This window comes from Daktulosphaira vitifoliae, unplaced genomic scaffold (assembly GCF_025091365.1).
Source record: "Daktulosphaira vitifoliae isolate Bord-2020 unplaced genomic scaffold, ASM2509136v1 Scaffold_3, whole genome shotgun sequence".
Classification (NCBI taxonomy): Eukaryota; Metazoa; Arthropoda; class Insecta; order Hemiptera; family Phylloxeridae; genus Daktulosphaira; species Daktulosphaira vitifoliae.
The window spans coordinates 5,269,310-5,291,364 of NW_026099574.1; the positions used below are offsets into that span (position 1 = coordinate 5,269,310).

Genomic DNA, 22,055 nt, shown 5'->3' on the forward strand with positions numbered 1-22,055 from the left:
CCATATTTCCTTAAGTAATCCTTGTTAAAATATTTCTACAAATAGGTAAAGTAAAAAAATAACACAACCATTTCCAATGGAAAACAACTTGCTATGTAAATTTTACACTCATATTTTATTGTATTTTATCATATAAGTAAAATAATAGGTTGTACGTGTGTTTAAAGTTTATATTAATTGTATTTTACTCCATAAATTTAAATGTGTTTTTTTAATTTATGTGTAACTAAATCAGACCTTACCGATTTCTCTATAACGTTAGTGTTTAATTGGTTTTTTCATTATAGTCGGATTATTAGATGAAATGTAAACACATATGTATTTCGTATAACTATTGTGACATTAATGTTTAGCGTGTTAACATTTTGAAATTATTAAAAACGTTATTTATCAACTTGCTTGAAAGCTGTTTGAATGTAAAAACTCATTTTCGTGAATTCCATGTATTGTGTGTACAAGCCGTACACACAATAAATAATGTATATATTTTTTCAATTACAAACAAAGATTATGATTCAAAAATACGGAATCATTCCATTATCATGGAAAATGTATACACACACAAAAATTTAATAATACATATTTTATTTTAAGTTAAAAAGTGATGAATTATACACTACAAAGGGGTGTTCCGTCTAAATCACATAATTAATATTGCACTATATCAATTTCATTGGTATAGTGGGATAACAAATAGGCTAATATACTAATTAGTTACACGTGTTCAATGTATGTGCATTTCTATAATAGCTCTTCAAAGGGTTTAAATGGTTCAGTTGTGTAAGATCCGTTAGATTTTATCGATTATTTCTTGTCTCTTGGGAAATACAGCCATTTGAACTTGACATATCGACTTGCGTTAATTTTCGTGACGAACCATTTAAGGTGTACTCCAACGTGTCATTGCTTGTTTTCCCTAGTTTATGTTACCACCCTATATCATAAACAATTGCTTCGAGGAAGTAATGCCTATTACCTAATTGGAATAAACGACAAACATGTTAAAAAAAAAAAAATTTTATTATTTTTTACTACTTGAAACAAACTTGAACTATCCAAAAGCAAAATCTCTCATTAAAATAAATATTTTATACATCTCTTTGAATTTTTTTTTTGTTCGTGAATTGACGTATAAACTTTTTTGATCATCGTATATTAATCAATTCATAAAAATCAAAGTAGGATAATTTATCAAAACTACGTGAACCGCAAATGATTTTTATGTATAAATAATTGTGTGTCGGTAAAAGTTGAAAAATAAGAGCAAGTAGTTATCTGTTTTACATTTATTTCATAACAGTATTAACGCCATAGTTGTTATTTAATATTGTATTAAAGTTCGACCAATTACATTTCATACAATAATTTGAACTTGTATTAAATTATAATACAATGTACTGACTATAAGATACACACTAATTTGTTGGCTATTAAATATAGTCAATTAACTTATACCAAAACCCTTTGTCCAATTTATTTTAAGATTTAACAAGGTTTGTTTTTATCAGAAAAGGAATTATAATAACTAAATTTTAAGACTATATTTGAGATGTCTGTTTTTAATTTAACAATTTGTTTTTATCAATGCTCTTAATGAATTGCTTCTAAAATTAATTGAAGTACTATCTCATTAATTATAAAGCTTTTTATTTCTCCTTAAACAGTATACACGACCTCGGAAAAGAAATACAAATTCTTATGGTATAGATATCGAATCCTGTTTTTCCTTATTTGGTGGAATATATAAATATATAGTATGTATTAAACAAAGAAAATGGTAAAATATTGACACTGTGATCATAAAACAATTGCAAATAGGTATTGTAATTTTAACATTTAATAAAGTATTCAAGCAACAGTTCAATAAGAACATTAAGTCTATTTTAAATCGAGTAAAAGTAGTTCTATCTTTCCTTTTATGTTTCGATAAATAAATTTGCATTTTAATGCAATCTATTTTCAGAGGCGAAAATAAGAGACAACGAGAGGGATAGATCTATCTAGAACAAATATTTATATAGTGCAGATATAATTTTTTTTTCATTTTGAGGGAAGGTGGTAATGTTCTTATAAATATTGCCCCTAGAACAAGACCATAATTATATTAAAAACGTATACTTTTGGTAATGAATTTTCACAAAATATTTTAAAGAAATTTGCTTTAATGATATCTAATATTTTGTTGTTTAGCTAAGTATGATAATAAATAAATCTAGTAGTGTAGTTATGGACCTATTAACTAATAGATTTATCAAAAGGTCTATGAGTATAGTAAACAACTTATAATTAGTTAATATCGTCCATGTAGAAATATTCGTATCAATTCAATGGTGATTAGCAATAAACGAACATTTTTATTGAAAATGTAGATAAAACAAGACGACTACCCAGAAATCGAATAAATTTAGCAGAACGTTTATCTTTTAAAATGTAAATTGACTTACTGTACTACAAAAATGCATTTTGAATGCATAATTTATAATTAATCGGAAAACACATGCATCTATTGTTATTTCTAAGAAAAACAAATATATTTGCCCCATTAGATAGAAAAAGAACAATTTTCGAGAGCACTGAATTGTGATTAAATGTAATCGATGTGATCTCTGAGAAACCTCTTGTAGTGGTTCAACGGCAATTAAAACACATACAACTATTGAGTGCATATTATAGATTCAAGAAGCAATCCCCGACAAGGCGTTTTAAAAATTCAATATGTTGATGAGTAATTATATTTAGTGGAATATATTTTATTCAATGAAAAGTGTATACAATAACTTTCTTTATAATCATTTGTCCATAATACTTAATTCGATCTTGAGGTCTAGACGCTTATTATAATATTAGCCTAGCGCCATTAATTTTAATCGTTTTATTTATAGATATTTTGTAAATTTTGACACTTGACCTTTTTCTTTATTCACGTGCCTAAAAATTTCATTGTTTTAAATTTGTCGTTGTACCTCAGCGTATTGGTAGTTTTAACATGTACATAACGAATAAATAACCCCCAAAAAAAAATCAAGTTTAAATATTTACACCAATTTATAAGCGTACATATATTATTACTACTTTTTATTTGACTCGTTTGTTTACTTTATTGAATGCTATACAAGTCAAAGGATAATGTTTAATGATGCGTAACTTTTTTTATGTGCGCGAGATCAAACCTTTGATTTACTACACTTGTGCAAGTGCAAAATTTAATTATTATCATTAACACAAACAATAATAGATATGAACTTCATTGCCACTACGAATAGGTCGTATTTTGCTGACTTTAAAATTTATCTTTTTGTTTGGAAAAAGTAAACATTCAATATCAATTTTCTAGAATTGTTTAAAAAGTAAAATAAATAACATTGTCGTGCACACATTTACAAAAAAAAAAATTTCCGCATCAATTATTTTTCTAATGATTCCATTCACGATTTTATCGGGTTCGTTCAGTTATACTTTTTTGTTCATATTGTTACACGTCCCATCAGTGATTACGTTATGGTATATATTATTAATTACTGTGGTCTAGTAGGGGCTATCTGTTTATCTTCTACTCAGTCGAGTGCGGATGCCCGGAAGTGTGTAGTGCATTCACCGACGGTTAAATTCTATAAAGTTATTGCCATGAGCCATTGCATTGTGTTATCAATAAAAATAATAGTATGATTGCCCAAAGAGAACCTTCATCAGTAGTCGCAAAAAAAAAACGCATTCGTTATTCGATGTTACAAATTTATTTTTCAATTTGAAACCGTTTTAATTTAATCAAACTAAATGCTCCGGGTTTTAAAAAATCGATAGATTTACTCATGTGATCTGGTTTTATTATTCTATTGTCTGACGTGAATCTAGTATTCCTAAATAATTTTAATAAGTACTCGTATACACAAAGACTTTGGCTCAGGTCCGCGCTACTTTTATTATTCGATTTCGAATGTTAAAATCAAGTGATTTTTCGTAATGATATCAACCTTTCTTTTGTTAAGAAGAAAATCAGTATCTAAAATGTTCTCTAAAATGTTCATAAACCTAAAAAGCATTAAATCTTGTAAATAATAATAATAATTGTGCGCAATGAATCATTCACACAACAATGTAATCATTTGATTTGTATGACAAACACCATGAAGGCACATTGTGCGTTCAAAAATAATTATAGCTATTGAAGATTTATCTAATTATAACTTTACTGTGAATTAAATACAGAAGTCGAAGGATGCTGACGATAAGGACTATTCTATTTTTATCAAAAAAGATATATTGTATTTAATTATCTCGTTGTTTGCGTACTTTCCTTGTTACAATACGAATAATTATTACAGATATTGAATTGAAAGTTTTTTTTTTATACTCAGCTCCGTATTTTATAATTATTGTTTATATCAATGCACATACGGTAGGATATATGATGCAATGTGTGAAAATGATAATGACAAATGTGTTGGTTGACTCATGTAGGACACAAATGTCATCTTAAGCGCGTCTCACCACTAATTGTCAGTATACTCGTTTTTTTCAAGTTCTGAAGTGGAGACGTTTTTTTTTATATAAATAAAAATGATGCGTGACCGTCGATAAAATAATTGTTTCTGAACCATTTTGTAAACATTTTTAGCATTTCGTAAACTGAACTCGCCAGCACTTAATAGTCGTCTAGACCGGACAGCAAACAGGAGCTCTTAACCTGACAGACTTAAAGATTTAGACGGCTAGAATCATTTTAAAATCCAAAATTCATCTACATTTAGTTTTGCGAGTTTTTACAACAATCAATACTTAAACCAGTAATTAAAAAAGCAACGAGGAGAAAATCAAAGCACATTTAATATACTTTTATTAAACGCGCGTTATCATTGACCGGATACGGTAGCGGCAGAGAAATAGCGTAAAAGGTCGACTCAGGTCATTGAATTAGCCACCTTTGCGTGTTAGGGCTAACGTCCAAGTTAGGTGTCCCGGAGAGGGCGTTTAAAAAAAAAAAACCATTATAGGTTTATATATTGTAATCTGGGCAGCAGTAATTGTTTCATGAACAATACAGTTTACGGCTTGAAGTGATATTGTTACAATTAAAACAGTTTTATACGACCTACGCCTCCTTAAATGTATAAACTATCAATCGGACATAAATTAATATAACAACTTATTCTGTCCTCCTCGAGTAGTAGTCTGCGTACCATCGAAACACACACGAAAATGATTTATTCGGTTTAAGACTCATTAAATTCTAATTGTCCAAGAGAATTTGGAAACATTATCTCAAATAGTGTTCATTGCATTTTATTAGTATAGGTTTTTTGTGGTTTTGACGCGGAAAAATGACGAGCAATATAAATGGACGTTTGGTCGTAAGTTAATTAAGTTCGGCGCTTCAGGCTTATAATTTTCCCACAAATCATAGCACCCGCACAGCATAATGTAGACTAATTCAATTATAATAACTATTGTTTGTGTTACTGATTTCTAATGTGCGCGGTTTATCTATTACAGCAATACTCAGCATTACTAGGCATCAAACTAAAAATTCTAAGAACGAATGATCTTTTGAAACTTGGTTCAATGTTTTTGCGATATCGCCCTTTAGACCGAATTAAACCTTTGAGTTTGCATTATGCAATAAGTTTTATTTTCTTACAAAACACATTGTCACTAACAAAACTAGGATCTATTCGTCGAAAAATGATTGATATTTTGTTTCACTCGGTGTGACTACGTACGATAATGTTCCTCTAATAGATTTTGCGGCCAGCAAAGACACAAGAAGTCGATTCATTACATAAATCCAACTACAAGGGCGTACATATATAAAACGATATTGTTATTTCCACGCTATTGTACGGGCAGAGATAATACGCGGTTTGTTTGTACCGTCGAGTGAGTTAGTTGGCTGGTCTCTGCTGTCATCCCCGTCTTACAATGTATACACTTGTGTTTGAGATAAAGCGGATAGGCTAATGCACAGGGTCTGAAAGATTATGTAGTTTCCAACACAATTATTTATGTTTGCGTTCGTAACGTCACGTGGGTGGGTACGGACGGCAATATTGTTTACAATAGTATTATTACAATTATTATTATTACCATTGTGACTGTACTCTGGTGAGGTGTACATACACACGTAAAAAATATCCTACTTCAGTCAAACAGCAATGGCTCCAAAATGTAGTACCAGTACGTGTTGTTTGTTGCTTTGGAAAAGTCAACACCCAAATCGCATCCAAAGGTTCAAATCAATGGACCGAAGCCCAATGGGTTTTGCCTGTAATAATAAATATTCATACTCTACAATGTCATCCAATAACCTTGTCGGACAACCATATGCCGATTTCAAAGTAAATAAAAACGCTTGCGACAACCTTATCCTTAACCTGTAGTTCTTAAACGATATTTTTAAGTTCTGGATGGTTTTGCTCTAGATTATTTTAAATTAGCGATCAGTACGCCATTGATAACGATATAATCAGTTAGTAATTATCATTCACTTAGTCAGCATGTACTCTCCATAGTAATTTTAAACCACTCCGGCAGAATTTTAATAAAGTTCAAATATGTCTTGAAAATGTTTAAACTTGAAAATCGAAAAAACTGGTGACGGTTGGTAAAGTCTTAAAATCTTTAAATTAAATTAGTAGTTATAGTTGCTAGTTAAATTATTAGCGAGATTAATGTCAATTTAAAATAAACTTTAATTGTTCATCACATATTTTTTAAGTTTCATTTTAACATAGCGATTAAATTTTTTTTTTGTATACAATAAACCTAAACGGCTATTATAATTTAGTAAATTAAGTTAATAACAACTTGAGGCTACGTACGACTCCCTTTATCATTTGTATATTTTTTATCATCCTTTTGAGTAGGCAAAATGCAATCAGAGAAGATTTAAGAAAATTAATGCGATGAAAAATCTAAAATATCTAATATCTCGACAAATATAAAAAAAATTAATTAAANTACGTTTCATTTTAACATAGGCGATTAAATTGTTTTTTATACAAAAAACCAAAACGGCTATTATAATTTAGTAAATTAAATTAATAACAACTTGAGGCTACGTACGACTCCCTTTATCATTTGTATATTTTTTATCATCCTTTTGAGTAGGCAAAATGCCATCAGAGAAGATTTAAGAAAATTAATGCGATGAAAAATCTAAAATATCTAATATCTCGACAAATATAAAAAAAATTAATTAAACAAGTCATTAAACTTGAAGAATAACGAAATTTTAACATGTCAACATTACGTGTAATTAATTCATTGTCATTGATTTCAATTTTATAGAAACAGTGTTGATATTAGATCTGTGCGTTGGTAGATTTTGTTTGTTCTTTTTAATAAAATGATTAAATATTGGCTCAGGAAATTATACAAACAAACAATCGATCAAGTACAAATTTCCATCAAATATTTAATATTTAATAGCTATGTAATTCTCGACACAGTTAAATGCATAAATAAAATTAATAATTTAAGTCAAAGTTTTTTAATGTTTAAAAAAAAATACCTCGGTTAAGAATTTAATATTAATATTCTAGTCCTGTAAATATTCTAAACATTTGAAAGTATATGGAAGAATAAAAAATAAGTAGGACATAACTGATAAGTTATATTTTATTAGCACCATAACGTAGTACATGTTCAATGAACGATTTTTTGCAAATGTTTGTTATTAGACGGTCGGTTTTTGATTATTTTAATCATTATTTAAAAAAAAACATTTAATTTATACAACAACCAAATTAAAAAAAATTTAGACGCTTAAATAATTTCAATAAGTTTGATGATGTAATTTTGCATTGGAGTGTGTAATCTCATTTTAATAAGTGGCGTAACTATTGGAAAATAAGAATAATGGGTTCTAATTGATTAAACTCTCATTATTGTTATTTTCCAGAGTAATTAAGCTTTAATTACTCATGAGACAACGGAGCTCTCAATATTCAGACCAAAACGGAAAACGGTTTAAAGTTTAATTTATAGGGGTCATGTGTAAGGGCGTGGTGGGTACAGTGGATTATTCAGTCTTTGCCTCAGTGTTGATGTTCAGCTGTGTTTGCGGTTAGTTCTCGGATGGGTGAACAAAATGGAACTTTAAAAGTGAAACGCATCATCAGCCATAATCAGGTCGGCGTCTGATTAAAAAATCATGTCATATCGTTGTAAGGTAAAGTCGACCACAAATAGTTGGGATAGAGGCTAAACAGATGATAATAATGATAAGGGACACACGTATACATTGACAAAACATATCAATGAGAATGTATAACAATTTCTATTGTAAATTTATTAATTTCTTATTTCTTATTGAAAAAACACTCAAAAATGTATACGAATAAGACTAATGTACCTATTCGTGACTCGTGTAAGGCTCCAAGATAATAATCGATCCGCAAATATGAATAAAATAACTAGGTTTATTATTCTATTATAAGAAACATATTCAATTTTTTATTAGGTAGCTGTTCTCGTAAATATTCAATCATTTTTTTTTTTTTTAATGTAAATTATTTATACAACGCGAAATTGCATAAAATAGAATTGTAATAATTATTTTCGCGTGGTTAATTAATTAAAATAATTTATTAAATAAAATAAACGTACTTGCTCAATTTGTTGAAAAACTCCAACACGTGAAAAACTTTTTGCATGCGTCCCTATCAATGATGTATATAATTATCCAAACATCTGTTCAACCAGCAACCTTATTAATTACATCCCTTGTATAAATGTCCTTTATTCTAGTGGCCAACCGCTGGAAACATATGTCATTGTTCAATACGCGTTAAGGATCCGTCCAAAAGAAAAAATTCATAGATATCTTTATAATTAAATGTGAAACATAAATTTACTAATGCATTCAAACATGGCATACTCGAAATTCATTAAAAAGTACCATATGAATAATGATTTTTTCGATTATTTAATGAGTCGTGCAAAATATTTTGTAGGTTAGATCCTCTCAAAATTATTTTAATAAACGAGTCAGCAAATGTTTAGGTATTAAAGAAGACAATTTTTATATTTTACAGCATCATTCAAAGGCGTAGTTAAGGAAGGAGAGACTAACTGTTGGGCAATTATTACTGTATATGACTTTGGCTCTAATAAGGTCGTGTGATGAAAAGAAAAATCTTTAGCCTCTCTAAGCAAATAACACTAATATTACAATGAAAACCAATTGTGTTATGAGGTTTACACAGTTAGTTAAATTTAGTTTTTAACGGTTATATTTAATAGTCACAATATAGTTGTTTTTTACTTTTCACTGGATTTTCAAATTAATATATCGATTGCAGTACCACGAATATTAGTAACTTTGATTCTTATTCAATAGTAATTTTTATTATTTACACGACTCACACGTTTTGTTCATATAATTTCATTTGATGTACATGATGTAACCAGGAAAAGTCTATTGATTGTGTGGGGCGACTGAGGTAGGTCTGAAGGGCGCCATGTGGTCCGGACGGGGCAACAAACTGTCCGAGTAGGACGACAATTTCCTATTGGTAAGCATGTAAAAAAGCAGTCATTACAAACTAAACGACGCACGAAGCACTTTTCTAGATTTTAATTGTAACGAAAATAATAATCTGCTTACATGAGAAAATACAGTTATTTGATCAATTTCCAAAAGTGGAAAAAGTTAAACAAACTTGACTTCTATAGCTGAATGAGTAATAGTTAACATTTGATAACAACAACAGAGACAGTTTTAACAGTAGTCAAGTCTTAGTTATTCCTATTGCTTTTATTTATTTCATTTGGGATATAATAGGACACATTGTGGTGATGTGTGTTGGTTAATAAATAGCTCACAGACACTCATGAAATTTGAGTTCTTATTCAAAAATATCCATCAGCTGTTGACTATTATTGATCGTTAACGCTACAAAATTATTTTTTAAATAATTGAACATTTAGTCGTTAAAAAATACATTACTGAGACTTCCTGGGAAGTCCACCTTAATAAGCTGAACATTTGTGTTAAGAGAACAATATGAATTTCTGTTACAGTATTACTATTGATGGCGACTCAAATTAAACATATTTAGGACTGGAATGCACGTGTTTAGTATTTTATAAAGCGTATCCATTTCTGAATGAACCAAAAAAGAGCGTGTCTTAATGAATGAGAAAAAGACGTTTCGAACGTTTAAACCCTCAAAAGAACTCGGTGCTTATAAAATATATATTTCATTCCGTTCATAAGATTTTATTCCTTTCACTGCGGATTTGCATTTCATTAGTTTTGAAGTACGTTTAAAATGTTAAACCTTTATATTCTGCAATACCGAATTATAAGACATAAATACTACGCTGGAAAACATCAAAGAAGAACAGTTGTTGTAATATACTGTAAGCAGGTCCATTAAGATTATTTTAAACTTAAATTAAAGCTTTTGGAACGACATTATGTTGACCATAATTACAGTAAAATAAACTTAGATAACATTAAAATATTTGCACAGAATATTATTTATGTTGTTTATTTCAAAGTTTAAATTAATTAGATTGCGGCATGAAAAAGTAAGATATAATATGAAATTCATTTTAGTTATACACGAACGATATAATTTTATTTTTATACAAATGGGCAGGTTTCAGTTTAAACCATAATTTTGACAAAAAATAAATAAATATTAAAAATTACAACATCTTCTCGTGACTGACGACAGTGTTTTACAACCGTAGGTTTTTATTATTAAATGAAAATATGTTTTTCCGGATGGCCAAAAGTATTATTAATCTTTCGATTCGTACAATTATTCTCTGGAAGTGACTCCCGTAAAATATAATTTATAGCTCATCTATTTTGTGTGTCGGAAAGTGGTTCTTACAGTGAAATGCCAAATGTATATTTATAGTTTGAATCAGAGAAGTTCAAACGAATCAGAAAACATTTCGTAAATTCATAACAACACAAATAACGAATAGAAAAAATTTGAAATGTATCACTGAACTTGCTGCACCACAATTGACAGTCTATGATTACACGTTGTCAATACCAGAGTTGATAAAAAACTGATATTCATTCCCTAGTCTGGAGTGCACCACACTGAATGACCTCTGTCGGGACTCCAGCCGAACATTGTCACGGCAGATTATCGATGCCAAGTCTAAAAAAAAATTCCACTCGTGTCCGGGACAACCACAACCACATTTCAGTCGACCGTATTGCACTGCGTGAACTTAAATCGCATGGTGTTGTACACTCGCCCAATAGCGACTCGTGTATTGTTTTTTTGCAACACAAAAAAAAACTACTTAATTTACGAGCAAAACAGCGTTTATCGTTCAACACGATCAGCAAAGTTCAATACGAACGCGGCAGAGCATTTTTGTTGTTTTCAATCACCACAGTAATAATACACTCATCTAGTTGAACGAAATTCGTCTTCAAACAAACACGGAAAAATAAAAAATATGCAAATGAGCAAACTGTTGGACTTAAATATACGTAGACAACAACAGGAAATGCGCGTATATTACTATTTACATCTCAGCCGCATTTGTCCGGTGGTTAAAGTCCCCTCTTTTTTTTTGTCATACTGCAGTGTCTACTGTTTTAGATAAAATATTATATGAAATATTGTCTACCGAACCGGATACGCCACCCCATTAATATTACATTGACGCACTCGGTTTTCGAATCATTAGATACATTTATTTGCAGCAGCGTATGAACATGGTTTTGTTAATTAACTTTGGAATCGATTAGAACAATTTTATACAGTCGTTGCACTTGACCAACGGTTGACAATTCTACTTTGATTATTACAAATGCGTAATATGATTTAAGATTATTTTACATATTAAACAGGGACACATAAATCGTATATCCCTTGCCGAACCAAAAAATGTGTTATTTTTTAAGTACACCTTAGCAGATACTGTGTTTTATCACACAGTTTTAACACATTCAGATACTGTGTATTATCTAGGGCGAGGATTGATCGAGAACTTGTAAACAAAATAGTAATTTTTTATACAAACCACATTTCAGATGCCTGAGTACATATAAGAGCGTACAGTGTCTATGCAAAATCAGTGCGAACAAGTAATATTGGTAAATATATCTGTTGTAAATTGTTTTACTAAATGTGCATCGAATAAATAGTTGAATAAAATAGTGTTCAGGTGTAAGTTATGATATCGTGTGCACCGAGTACAATAAATATACACTCATACAATGTGTCGGAGGAAATCCTTCGAGATTTAAATATTTATAAGTCTTGAACAATTATTATAATATTTTACGTTTGACTATTATTCATACGAGTTGTATACGAATTAGAAAAAACGAGTTTCTGAAATTGTATTTCAAGTATTCCTCGTCGAATCGCATAAAAAACCTTAATTTAGTGTTTACAATTATTAGAAATATTGTTTTCCTTTACTGGCATACATATATTTTTAACTAAACGGCACACTGGTCGTTCGGTCCAATTGATTACTTCTTCAAAACATTTCCAGATTGACGTTTTCGTCGAGTTTCTGCTGCTCTGAAAAAGTACACACAAATCGCCTTAAACATTTGATATTATTTCTTTCGAAACATTAATGAACACTGTAAGAATTTATCCGAAAATTGCGCCAGTGTGGTATTTTTAATATAAACGTTAATTTCACACACTAGTAGTGTAATTTTGACATAAAGTACCGATAATTCTTCCGGAAATATAATATATCGCTTTTTATCAAAAGTTGTTTCGTTATTTGCGTCAAAACGTATGTATGAAAATTCAGTCAGCGTTTTCAAGAGCCAACAAGTTTTTCGCAATTAGATTAAACAACTTAAAAATCGTCAGACTAATAATTGAAGTGTTCAAAAACCACTGTCGTTTAGGAATTTCGAATGTCATAATTACTACACCGGCGCACGACATCCTGGAAAGTAAAAATTGCGGCGCCGGATGCTTTTCAACAGAACTATCTGACATCATGACGAATGTATTGACGACACGTTGTTTGCGATCGAATTCTCCGAACTTTTTAGGCAACGGATTCTTGTAAAAAACGTAATACTGCGATGTTTACGATTTCGTTTTAGGTGCAACGTCTGGGGAGCGGTTGACTCATAGTGTTTTCCCTTTGTCATTAAAAGAGCGTTTAATTCGGTTTTAGATTGGAGAACAAACCAGAGTAAATTGATAATTTCACCGTTAATCATATCGCGGCGGTGGTCTGAAACAAAAGTGTTGTTGTTCGATATTAGTCAGCCGCCGGTCGACAGCTAAAAAACAGCCGAAGACGTTCGTGCGCAATCTAAAATTACATCGAATGTGCATCGACCTTAGTCACTGCGGTCTGCAGAAATAAAGAAAAATAGATAAATAATATGAAACGAGATAGGCGCGCTATCGTTCGGCGTCACCGTCTCATTGGCGGCGATAAAAAACGTACTCTCAGTGAAAACGTAATCCCTTTGTCGCCTGCGCGACGTTAAGTACAGTGACTCACACGTTTCGCCGAGAAAAATACACGGCAATTATTTTCCTTTTATTCTTCGAACAACAATGCAAACAACAACAATGATTTAGTTTTAAAAAACAGCTCGACGAATATTTTGTTCGTGCAAAGCGCCTTAAACAAAGAGTGCCGCAATGATTTACACGCCGAGTTGTTTATAAGTATTATCTCGACCCATTCGACTGAATCTTCAGTATTAAACGAATAAACTCGAAATGATCTTCGGCGGCTCACACGACTTCGGGAAAGACTCGTTTCGCGAATTTTTTATTATGATTATTTTTTACACTAATAGTGTTTCGATGAAATATACATAAAGTCGACATGTACCGAGAGATTTCCTCTCGTTTCGATACGAATTGGCCCAATTTCGAGACGTTGCCGTTGTATTGTCATTGTCGTGCAATTAATTCGCATAATTTCTTTTAAAATACAAGTACAATAAAAATAACAACGTGATTTTTTTTCAGCTGCGCGAAACGATTTTGAGATAACATGTTTAGTGGAGTTGCCTCCGAAATATTTCCGAATTCAGTACTGACGACGATAATTGCGTTTGAACGATAAATAGTAGCGCTTAGTTAAATATAATTTCGGTTAAAAAATTTAAATGTTCAGAAATATCGGTTGTGATAAACACTGTCTGATTTACGATATACTCGTGCAGTTTTTTCACTGTGTCGTAGTCAAGTATTGAAGACAATTGTGTAATTAAAATCAAGTGCACAAGCTTATGAGACGGCAAGGAAAAAAACGCCTTTTTTCTCTGCACTCTTCTGCCCTTTGCGGGCGTAAACCGATAAATTTATCAATTAAAAACAACACTTGCGGTCCACACTGGACAATAATAGTCGTGTCATCTCTCGAGTTCAATAGTTTTAACTGTGTTTGAGTTTCGCCAGTAATTCCAAGCGACCTCGAGCTGTACTTACCGATCCATCAGCAGACGGATTAAATTGTGATCGATGGCACTGCTGTTTTTTAACAGCTTCTGAAGTCTTGGTGCGTTAACACGAACGAATATAATAACATTGTCGCTGACAAATTTCGAGTCAACGACCTGGCGGTCTAAACAAACATCAGTTCAAAATAAAGACAATAAAATATTGGCAGCATTCCTCCACAGTAATCCAGGGGGTGCTAAAATTGTGCAAAGCCCTCCCAATCCACCACATTAACATAGTTGTGTACAACTCAACTAATGATTATCGGTGACACGACATTGAAGAAATGTACGAGCTGCGCAAAATAACGATTTTGTGTTTGCTATAACATCAGTTTAATGTGAACCCAAAAAAAATTGAAATAGAATAAAACTGATGGTAAATTTTAATGAATAAAAATGATTTATCGAAAACACGAATGTAAAAGTTCAAGGAGCGTCAAGTCTAAATAGCACCCCCCGCAGTTGCGCCGCTGCTTATCCATTTCGACGAACGCAGTTTGTTTATGACACTTACGACTTTTTGATCACTCGCAAAGGCGTCGTACAATAATCATTTGATGCGTTACGTGCAAATCTTAAAAGTATTAGTGTCAACCTGATTTAAAAATACTGAAATATCCGGTAGAACTCTGGAGGGCGATTTCTTAATTAAAATCCGTTTTCTTGCTCACTGATTTTGGTAAAATTGTCTATTAAAAACATGACACACAGTTGCGACAAAAGTGCGTTGGTAGTGACGACTTAATCTAACGTCGAGTATTAATTAATGAATAAAAAAGTGCATTGTATCCTTTTGCATGTACAAGAGATGAAAGTTACTTCGATAAATTTAAATTAATTTTTGAAATTGCGCTGCGACAACCTGACGGAACAGGAATGTAAACATACTAATGCACACAATAATCAATGCGATTCACTGGAAACTTGTCGAAGACCATTTGAAAAGTGTACAGTTCGTGGAACCGGAACCCATAAATTAACACTGGAACCGAGTGATCATAATCCAACAGCCAGACGTCCGTGTTCGTAATTATAATTTATTTGGTGGCGCAGACGGTATGTGATTAATGAAATAAGAAAGAGCCCTTGTATGACACTTGATTCGACATGCGCAACTGACCAACGACATGATATAATCGGCTATTAGTGTTAAGCGCAATTAGTCCATTTCGCGGCGTGTAAAATCGCAGGCACCTTCTGATCTCCTGGTACCGTTTTTTCCGTAATTCATTTGGCGCCGTCGTTTTCATCGCGTACCTAACGGATGGTCACAATTTAACATAAACCTCCTGAATCCCTAGTACCGTTTTCCCACTTCTTCTCTTCGATGACTATTGTGCGACGTACAAAACGATCGCGTCCACTGTTGTCAATTAAGTTGCCTATACACAATTCCTTCTCTATTGATTTTCCCCTAACTATGCACTATAATTGTTTATTTATATATTATAATTGAGATTGTTGACAAAATTAATTGAAGGGTCACTTAAAATCCGTTTTTATATAATGGACTTCAGAAGAAGAAAACACTATAATTTAAGCATGCATATAAAAATTATATAATTTACATTTACTACAATTTTATTAATATCATATAAGTTATAAGTGCCTATAAGTGCTTATAAGTAAGACTTAAATTCTTTCAATAAATTATTTTTATGCAACATTACTACTTTTTTAAAACTATTCTGAAATAAATTTACTTAGGGATCATATGATTATTGATCTATTGTTACTTAATAACATATTTTACGTTAGTTTAAATGTAATTGTGGTATGTAGTACCAGCGAAAATTAAGCGCATTTATTTTCTCGTGTTCAAAGGACATATTTTTTTTTTACTCGATAAATAAATTTACTTATACCTTTTTATGAATATTTATTGGGTATTTAATTTAATGAGAACTATTATTCAAATACATAGCTTTGGTTACTTCGATTTTTTTTATCAGACCTTAGGTACACTTTTTACTCCATTAAATATGAATATTTCCAACCCTTTATGTTCAGTTTTAAAAAACTGCATCTATTAAGTTGTTTTATAAAAGAGGTGATTATTTCAACTTTTTCAAAAGCTTTTGTAAACTATTTTTAAATGAAAATATTTTTATCTGAAATTATGATTTACCGAAAAAAAATAATGAATAGAACGTTACGAACTATTTGTACATCTTAATTAAACTTTATGACAGACGTTATTTTCCATATGTTCCAGTAACATTCACGAATCTTGATGACACGTTACCTTAAATGTATTTTACTTGTTAGAGGTGTGTTTATATTTAGAATCAATTAAACTAGATCGAGACATTTTATATTGACATCGTAAGCTGTTGCCAAAGGCAAATATTGTCTAATAGTGAACACACGACTCTTCAATGTGTAATGGCGCAAAAAAAACTTTAATCAGAATACTTGAGCTTAAAATATGTAACCTTTTTTATAATATTTCCAATTAAACTCATGTCGAGTAATAAAATTGACGGCATGCCGTGCGGCATTTTCATTGTTCATTTTATGCAATATTTAAATAGCAATATAATCAATTTGCTATTCATTTTCAAATTTTTTTTTTTAGCAAGGTTACTTGACCAAATTTGGATATCTACCAGAGTCTGACTTAGAAACGGGAAATCTTCGAACGGAAGATCAATTGCACGATGCTCTTCGAACCCTACAGGTAGACTGTTTTCTATTTTATTACCTCTATTGTCATATTTTTTTTATCGAATTATCTTTTTATGTAACATTTAGCGTTTTGGGAATATTCCCGTGACTGGCCAAATGGATGCGGCCACCAAAGAGCTGATGCGAAAACCCAGATGTGGTCTTCCTGACGAAACTTCAAACATAGGAAATCGAAAAAAACGGTACACTTTGCATGGACAAAAATGGCAACACGTAAATTTAACCTGGAGGTAAGTTAATATGTTACAATTTCGATGAAATACGAGTTAGACGATAGTTTATTCGATAGTTAATTGTTTAATCTCAGTTGGAGATTAGTTTTTATACATTTTGTTGTTATATTAACGCCATCTAGCGGAAAATATATTAACTTAATACTTAATAGTAATAACATTAGAGTGCGCTAAAGATTTCGAGTCCACAACAAAACGAAATATTTATTTATTAATAACATTTAAATAATAGCGAACTTATTATTATTGTTCCAGTTAAATAGATTTTATTTTAGTTAACGTGTTTATAAAATATTTTTTAAAAGTTCTAATATTGTAAAAAATTTTGAAAATTAGCGATTTTTAAATTTGTAATTTTTTTGGAGGTTTCCCCCATTTACGGGGAACGAGGGAAATTTTTCCTATTTTTGAGGGTAATGTCTTCGACTAGATACGATTTGTGATCTTTTGATGTATCGTCGAAAGAAAAATAGACGATTAAGAAAAATAGTAATTTTACAATAAATGTATACATTTTTGACCAATTTTTTCATACACAGTTACCCACAACAAATTTGGATTTTCTCAAATTTGAATAATATTTTTTAATTATTTTCACGTAAGACGTAGCAAAACCTTCTTGTTATAAGTATGATTAATGATTAAATTTACTTTTTTTAAATTAAGATTTTTTTTTATCGAATTATAATTTTCTTACTTTCGGTCAAAATAACAGTTATTTTTGTAACTTGAGTAAGTAATCAATACTTAAGAGTTCTGGTTCTTTAATAACACACAACAATTTTAAATAATTTTTACTCTGCGTATAAACATCGCATGTTTAGTTTTATGTTAATCTTATAGATAATTCAAAACTATTACACATAAGTATTATAAAGACATCACTAATCATATAATTATCCAATTCCATCAATCTTAATTTTACTTAAACACTTTCATTTCAACTTTTATATTAGAACGTTTTTTCATTGTGATTATAATGTACACTGCTTTAGTTTATTCCTTTCATTTAAGGTCAAAAATAATGCAAAAACTTAAAATGCCCTTTTTATGACACAACAACAGCTCAATGTTGACATGAATTGTTGTCCCTTCTTATAACATAACCTGAACATAAGTCTGTGCAGGCATTTTTTTGTCTACTCGTGAGACTAATTTATCAACTTCTATTGTTTTAACTGGATTGAATGGTACAAATCGTTTGGACGAAATCATTAGTCATATGCAATCAAATTCGAGCTCACATGACATATTTATTTTTAATATCTTTTAATCTTGTTAACATTAAATATAATGATATTATATATTGAAGTTTAAACTTAAAAAATGTATGCGACATTCTACGAAATTCATGACTTTTGATGTTTTTCTCAGGAACTAAATAATATACTTATGTTTATCAAGTTAAAATGGTAATTTCCAAATGTTATTGAAAACATTCATAAACAAAAAAATATGTACTCGATTAGTTTTAAATACCAGCGTTTGTTTTCATTCTATGAAGAATTCTGAAATAAAAAAATTAATGCTATCAAAATACAATTTCTTTGAGATTTAATAATTGATTATAGTGATGATTTATTCGATTGATAACAATTTAGTAAATATTTAAGGAGACAGCTTTCGCAACTTTCTGATGTTAAAAAATAAAAAAAATAAGATAAAAAAATGTCTACATTTTTAAGTTTGAAGTCTAGCAAATTTAATAATTAGTAGGACACAATTATTCTTATGCTATAAACTATATATTTATTTTTGTATAATAAATATTTTATGGAATCATTAGAAAATTTTACTTTGAACAGTGACTTTTATCAAATATTTTATAGCGTATCTTATTTAATAGCAAATTGGCTAACTGGTTAATTTGAATATCCAATAAAGTATTGATTTTGTTTTTACGAGTAATCAAAATTTTTTTTTACTGTAATAGTGTCAATTAAATTATTATTTCGTTTTGAAAGGAATACAAAATATTTTAATTAAATTTAATATTACTCAATGAATTAACTGTAATATCTAATATACAATTTGGAAAGACGACAATGAAATAATATATTTTCAATAAGTAGGAAATGGCCGGAGAGTAAATATTTTCAAATGAAAAAAAATAGTGGTCCTAAAAAAATGGTCTGTTTATAGATTTCTCAATCGAGTTATGTATAGTATGGACTGCAAGTAAACTTTGTTTCATTAAATTGGCTATCAAATTGTTCAATTAATACTGTCATCCTATGTCGATTAGATTTTCAAAAGTAATCCTTATTTTTCACACCACACAAAACACTTAATATTTCTTAATATAACACTCGTTAAAACACCCTAACTAATTTTGTAAGATCATACTGAGTTCCATTGTTTACAAATTTGATCAAATATTTACAGTACTTGTTTGCTACACTTATACGTTTGGCCCCAGCATTTTATTAATAATAGACTTTGTGTCATGACATTAATATATTTTTTGTTGTTTTGTAAATATTTACCTAATGTTTGAACAATATAAATTCGTAGAAGAAATTTTAATATTTCTTTTTGGGATTTCAGTTTATCAAAAATAATCAATTTTATGGCGGAAAGAAAACTAGTCATATTCTTCATGTAACAAATTAAATGATGAGATACGTTGCTCAAATTTAAAAAGCCACCCTCATTTTATCTTTAAATTTTTAATATACAGTATCTGTAGGGACTATCAAGCTAGGATTGATAAATATAAAACCCGGAGACAATATTTGATGTATAACTTATACAGACCTTAAAAGATGTATTAGCTGTTTGCTTATTAGAATTTTATTTTGGAAGATTCTATTAAATTTAGAGCCTTGTATCACGTTCTACCAATAATGTTATGAAACTGTAAAACATTTATAAGACTCCCAGTTAAGTGTATCTATTTATTTATGTAAATTACATATGCTTGTACGGCAATTGACAAGATAATCATATACACATAAAATATATCATAACAAATAGTACAGTGTACAGGTAATATAAAATATTACAAGTTGATATAAAGTATTTTTTGTCAAATTGGCTTCTAATTATCATACTATTTTTAGTATATTCATCGGTGTAATATTTTATGCCTTTTAACTTGAGTTTGTTTTACATGTAGCTTTTTTTTCTATTATACTGGTTTAATTTCAAAAGCGTCGGTTATGCCGTCTAATAAAATCGGTGTATTATCATAAGGTTCAACGACGTTCTCATTAAATCACATCAATATACTGTGTAACGATTAAAATTTCCTATTAACCAAGCAGCAGTCGCAATTACAGCGACTTAACGATTTAAATTAACTAAAATAATTTTCCAATGACTTGTCGCCTAACCAGAATTTAAGATACACTTGAAATTGTTTGATATTAGATAATTCGTTTATTCAATTTACTCTTTAATTAAGAAATCTAAAATCACTAAAAAAATAAAATATGATATTATCTGTATAGATATTAACCTTACTTTCTCATACACATATTAGCAGGTACAGCAGAGATTTTTAAAAAATGTTTAATTCTAAGAAACTTTAAATATTCTAAGAAATATGGGTTCTTATTGTTGGTCTCGGCATTTTTTTTTTTTAATGAACGATGAGTTCCAACATTAACACGCCAAAAAACTACATCAACTAAAAAGAGAAACGAATCATAAAAATAAAACGATCTTCAAAATCATTCTACGAATTTTCTACCGTAGTATTTTTAACGATAATTTTATCAGAACTCGACTTGTAGACAACCTATTTTTATACACATTATGTATCATGTATGTGGTAAAATATTATGCCATTATAAAACTAACTCAATATTGGTCATGTATGTTTCTTGTAAAAATACATTTTAAAGACTTTGATTCAATAAAAATAATTATTATAACTGATTAAAATAATTTCTCGAATTGTAAAAGTTTCCGGCTAGTCATTTAAATTTAAGGACAATTATCCACTTATTCAACGCTATTCTACTGCTGTTGTAGAAATTCAATCACTTATACAATATTATAACATTTTAATAATACAGAATATGCAACGTTTTCAATTAATTAATTAAATTCTATCCTTATGACCCGCGTAGGCGGAGCCAGTCGACTTTTAAAGGCCCTTATGACCTTTAGCTTGTTGGCAACCGCGTTACGGACCATGACGGTATTTTCGCAAAGGTCAGGGTTTTTGTCAATACATTGCCTTCTTGTCGCTATCTAATGCTTCAAGTTTTTAATGTGCAATTCCCAAGTGGATGTTTTGTACAGTGAACAAATATCAGTAAAATTATTATTTTTTAATATTTAAGAAATTCAAAAAATCGAGTTTCACTCGATGTTATTGCTTCTCGTCTAAAATTTATTTTGAAATATAAAAATATGCCACATTTATTAACCATATAGTAACATAAAACAGATTTCTCAGCTGCACCAAGTAAACGTGGGCGGATAACAGTGTGGTGGATCGAGTTTCGTTATCAGTAATAGTACGGCAACAGGAAATCTACGATAAAACAGCACATTGCCAGTCCATCTGTCAGGAAAATTGGGTTAAACCTTACAATTTAATTATGATTTTGAAATACCGTTATTTCTTCCATTTTTTATGCTTAAATGAAACGCACATCAACGAGAATTCGAACCTCATATTTCTCTAATTAAACCGTGAATACGCTGAAAGTTAAAAGTAAGAAGGAAAACAATTGATAAGGAATGATGATTATTTTAAG

The 22,055-nt window shown here is 30.1% G+C and overlaps 1 protein-coding gene across 1 annotated transcript in view; it reads left to right on the top strand.

The window, feature by feature from the left end:
• Nucleotides 1-22,055, top strand: part of LOC126901185 (matrix metalloproteinase-2-like) — a 33,149-nt gene that overhangs the window by 4,470 nt on the left and 6,624 nt on the right. Inside the window, exons 3-4 of the mRNA XM_050677514.1 lie at nucleotides 17,001-17,102; nucleotides 17,177-17,340. Coding sequence (XP_050533471.1) covers nucleotides 17,001-17,102; nucleotides 17,177-17,340 — 266 coding nt within the window. The remainder of the gene's footprint in view (nucleotides 1-17,000; nucleotides 17,103-17,176; nucleotides 17,341-22,055) is intronic.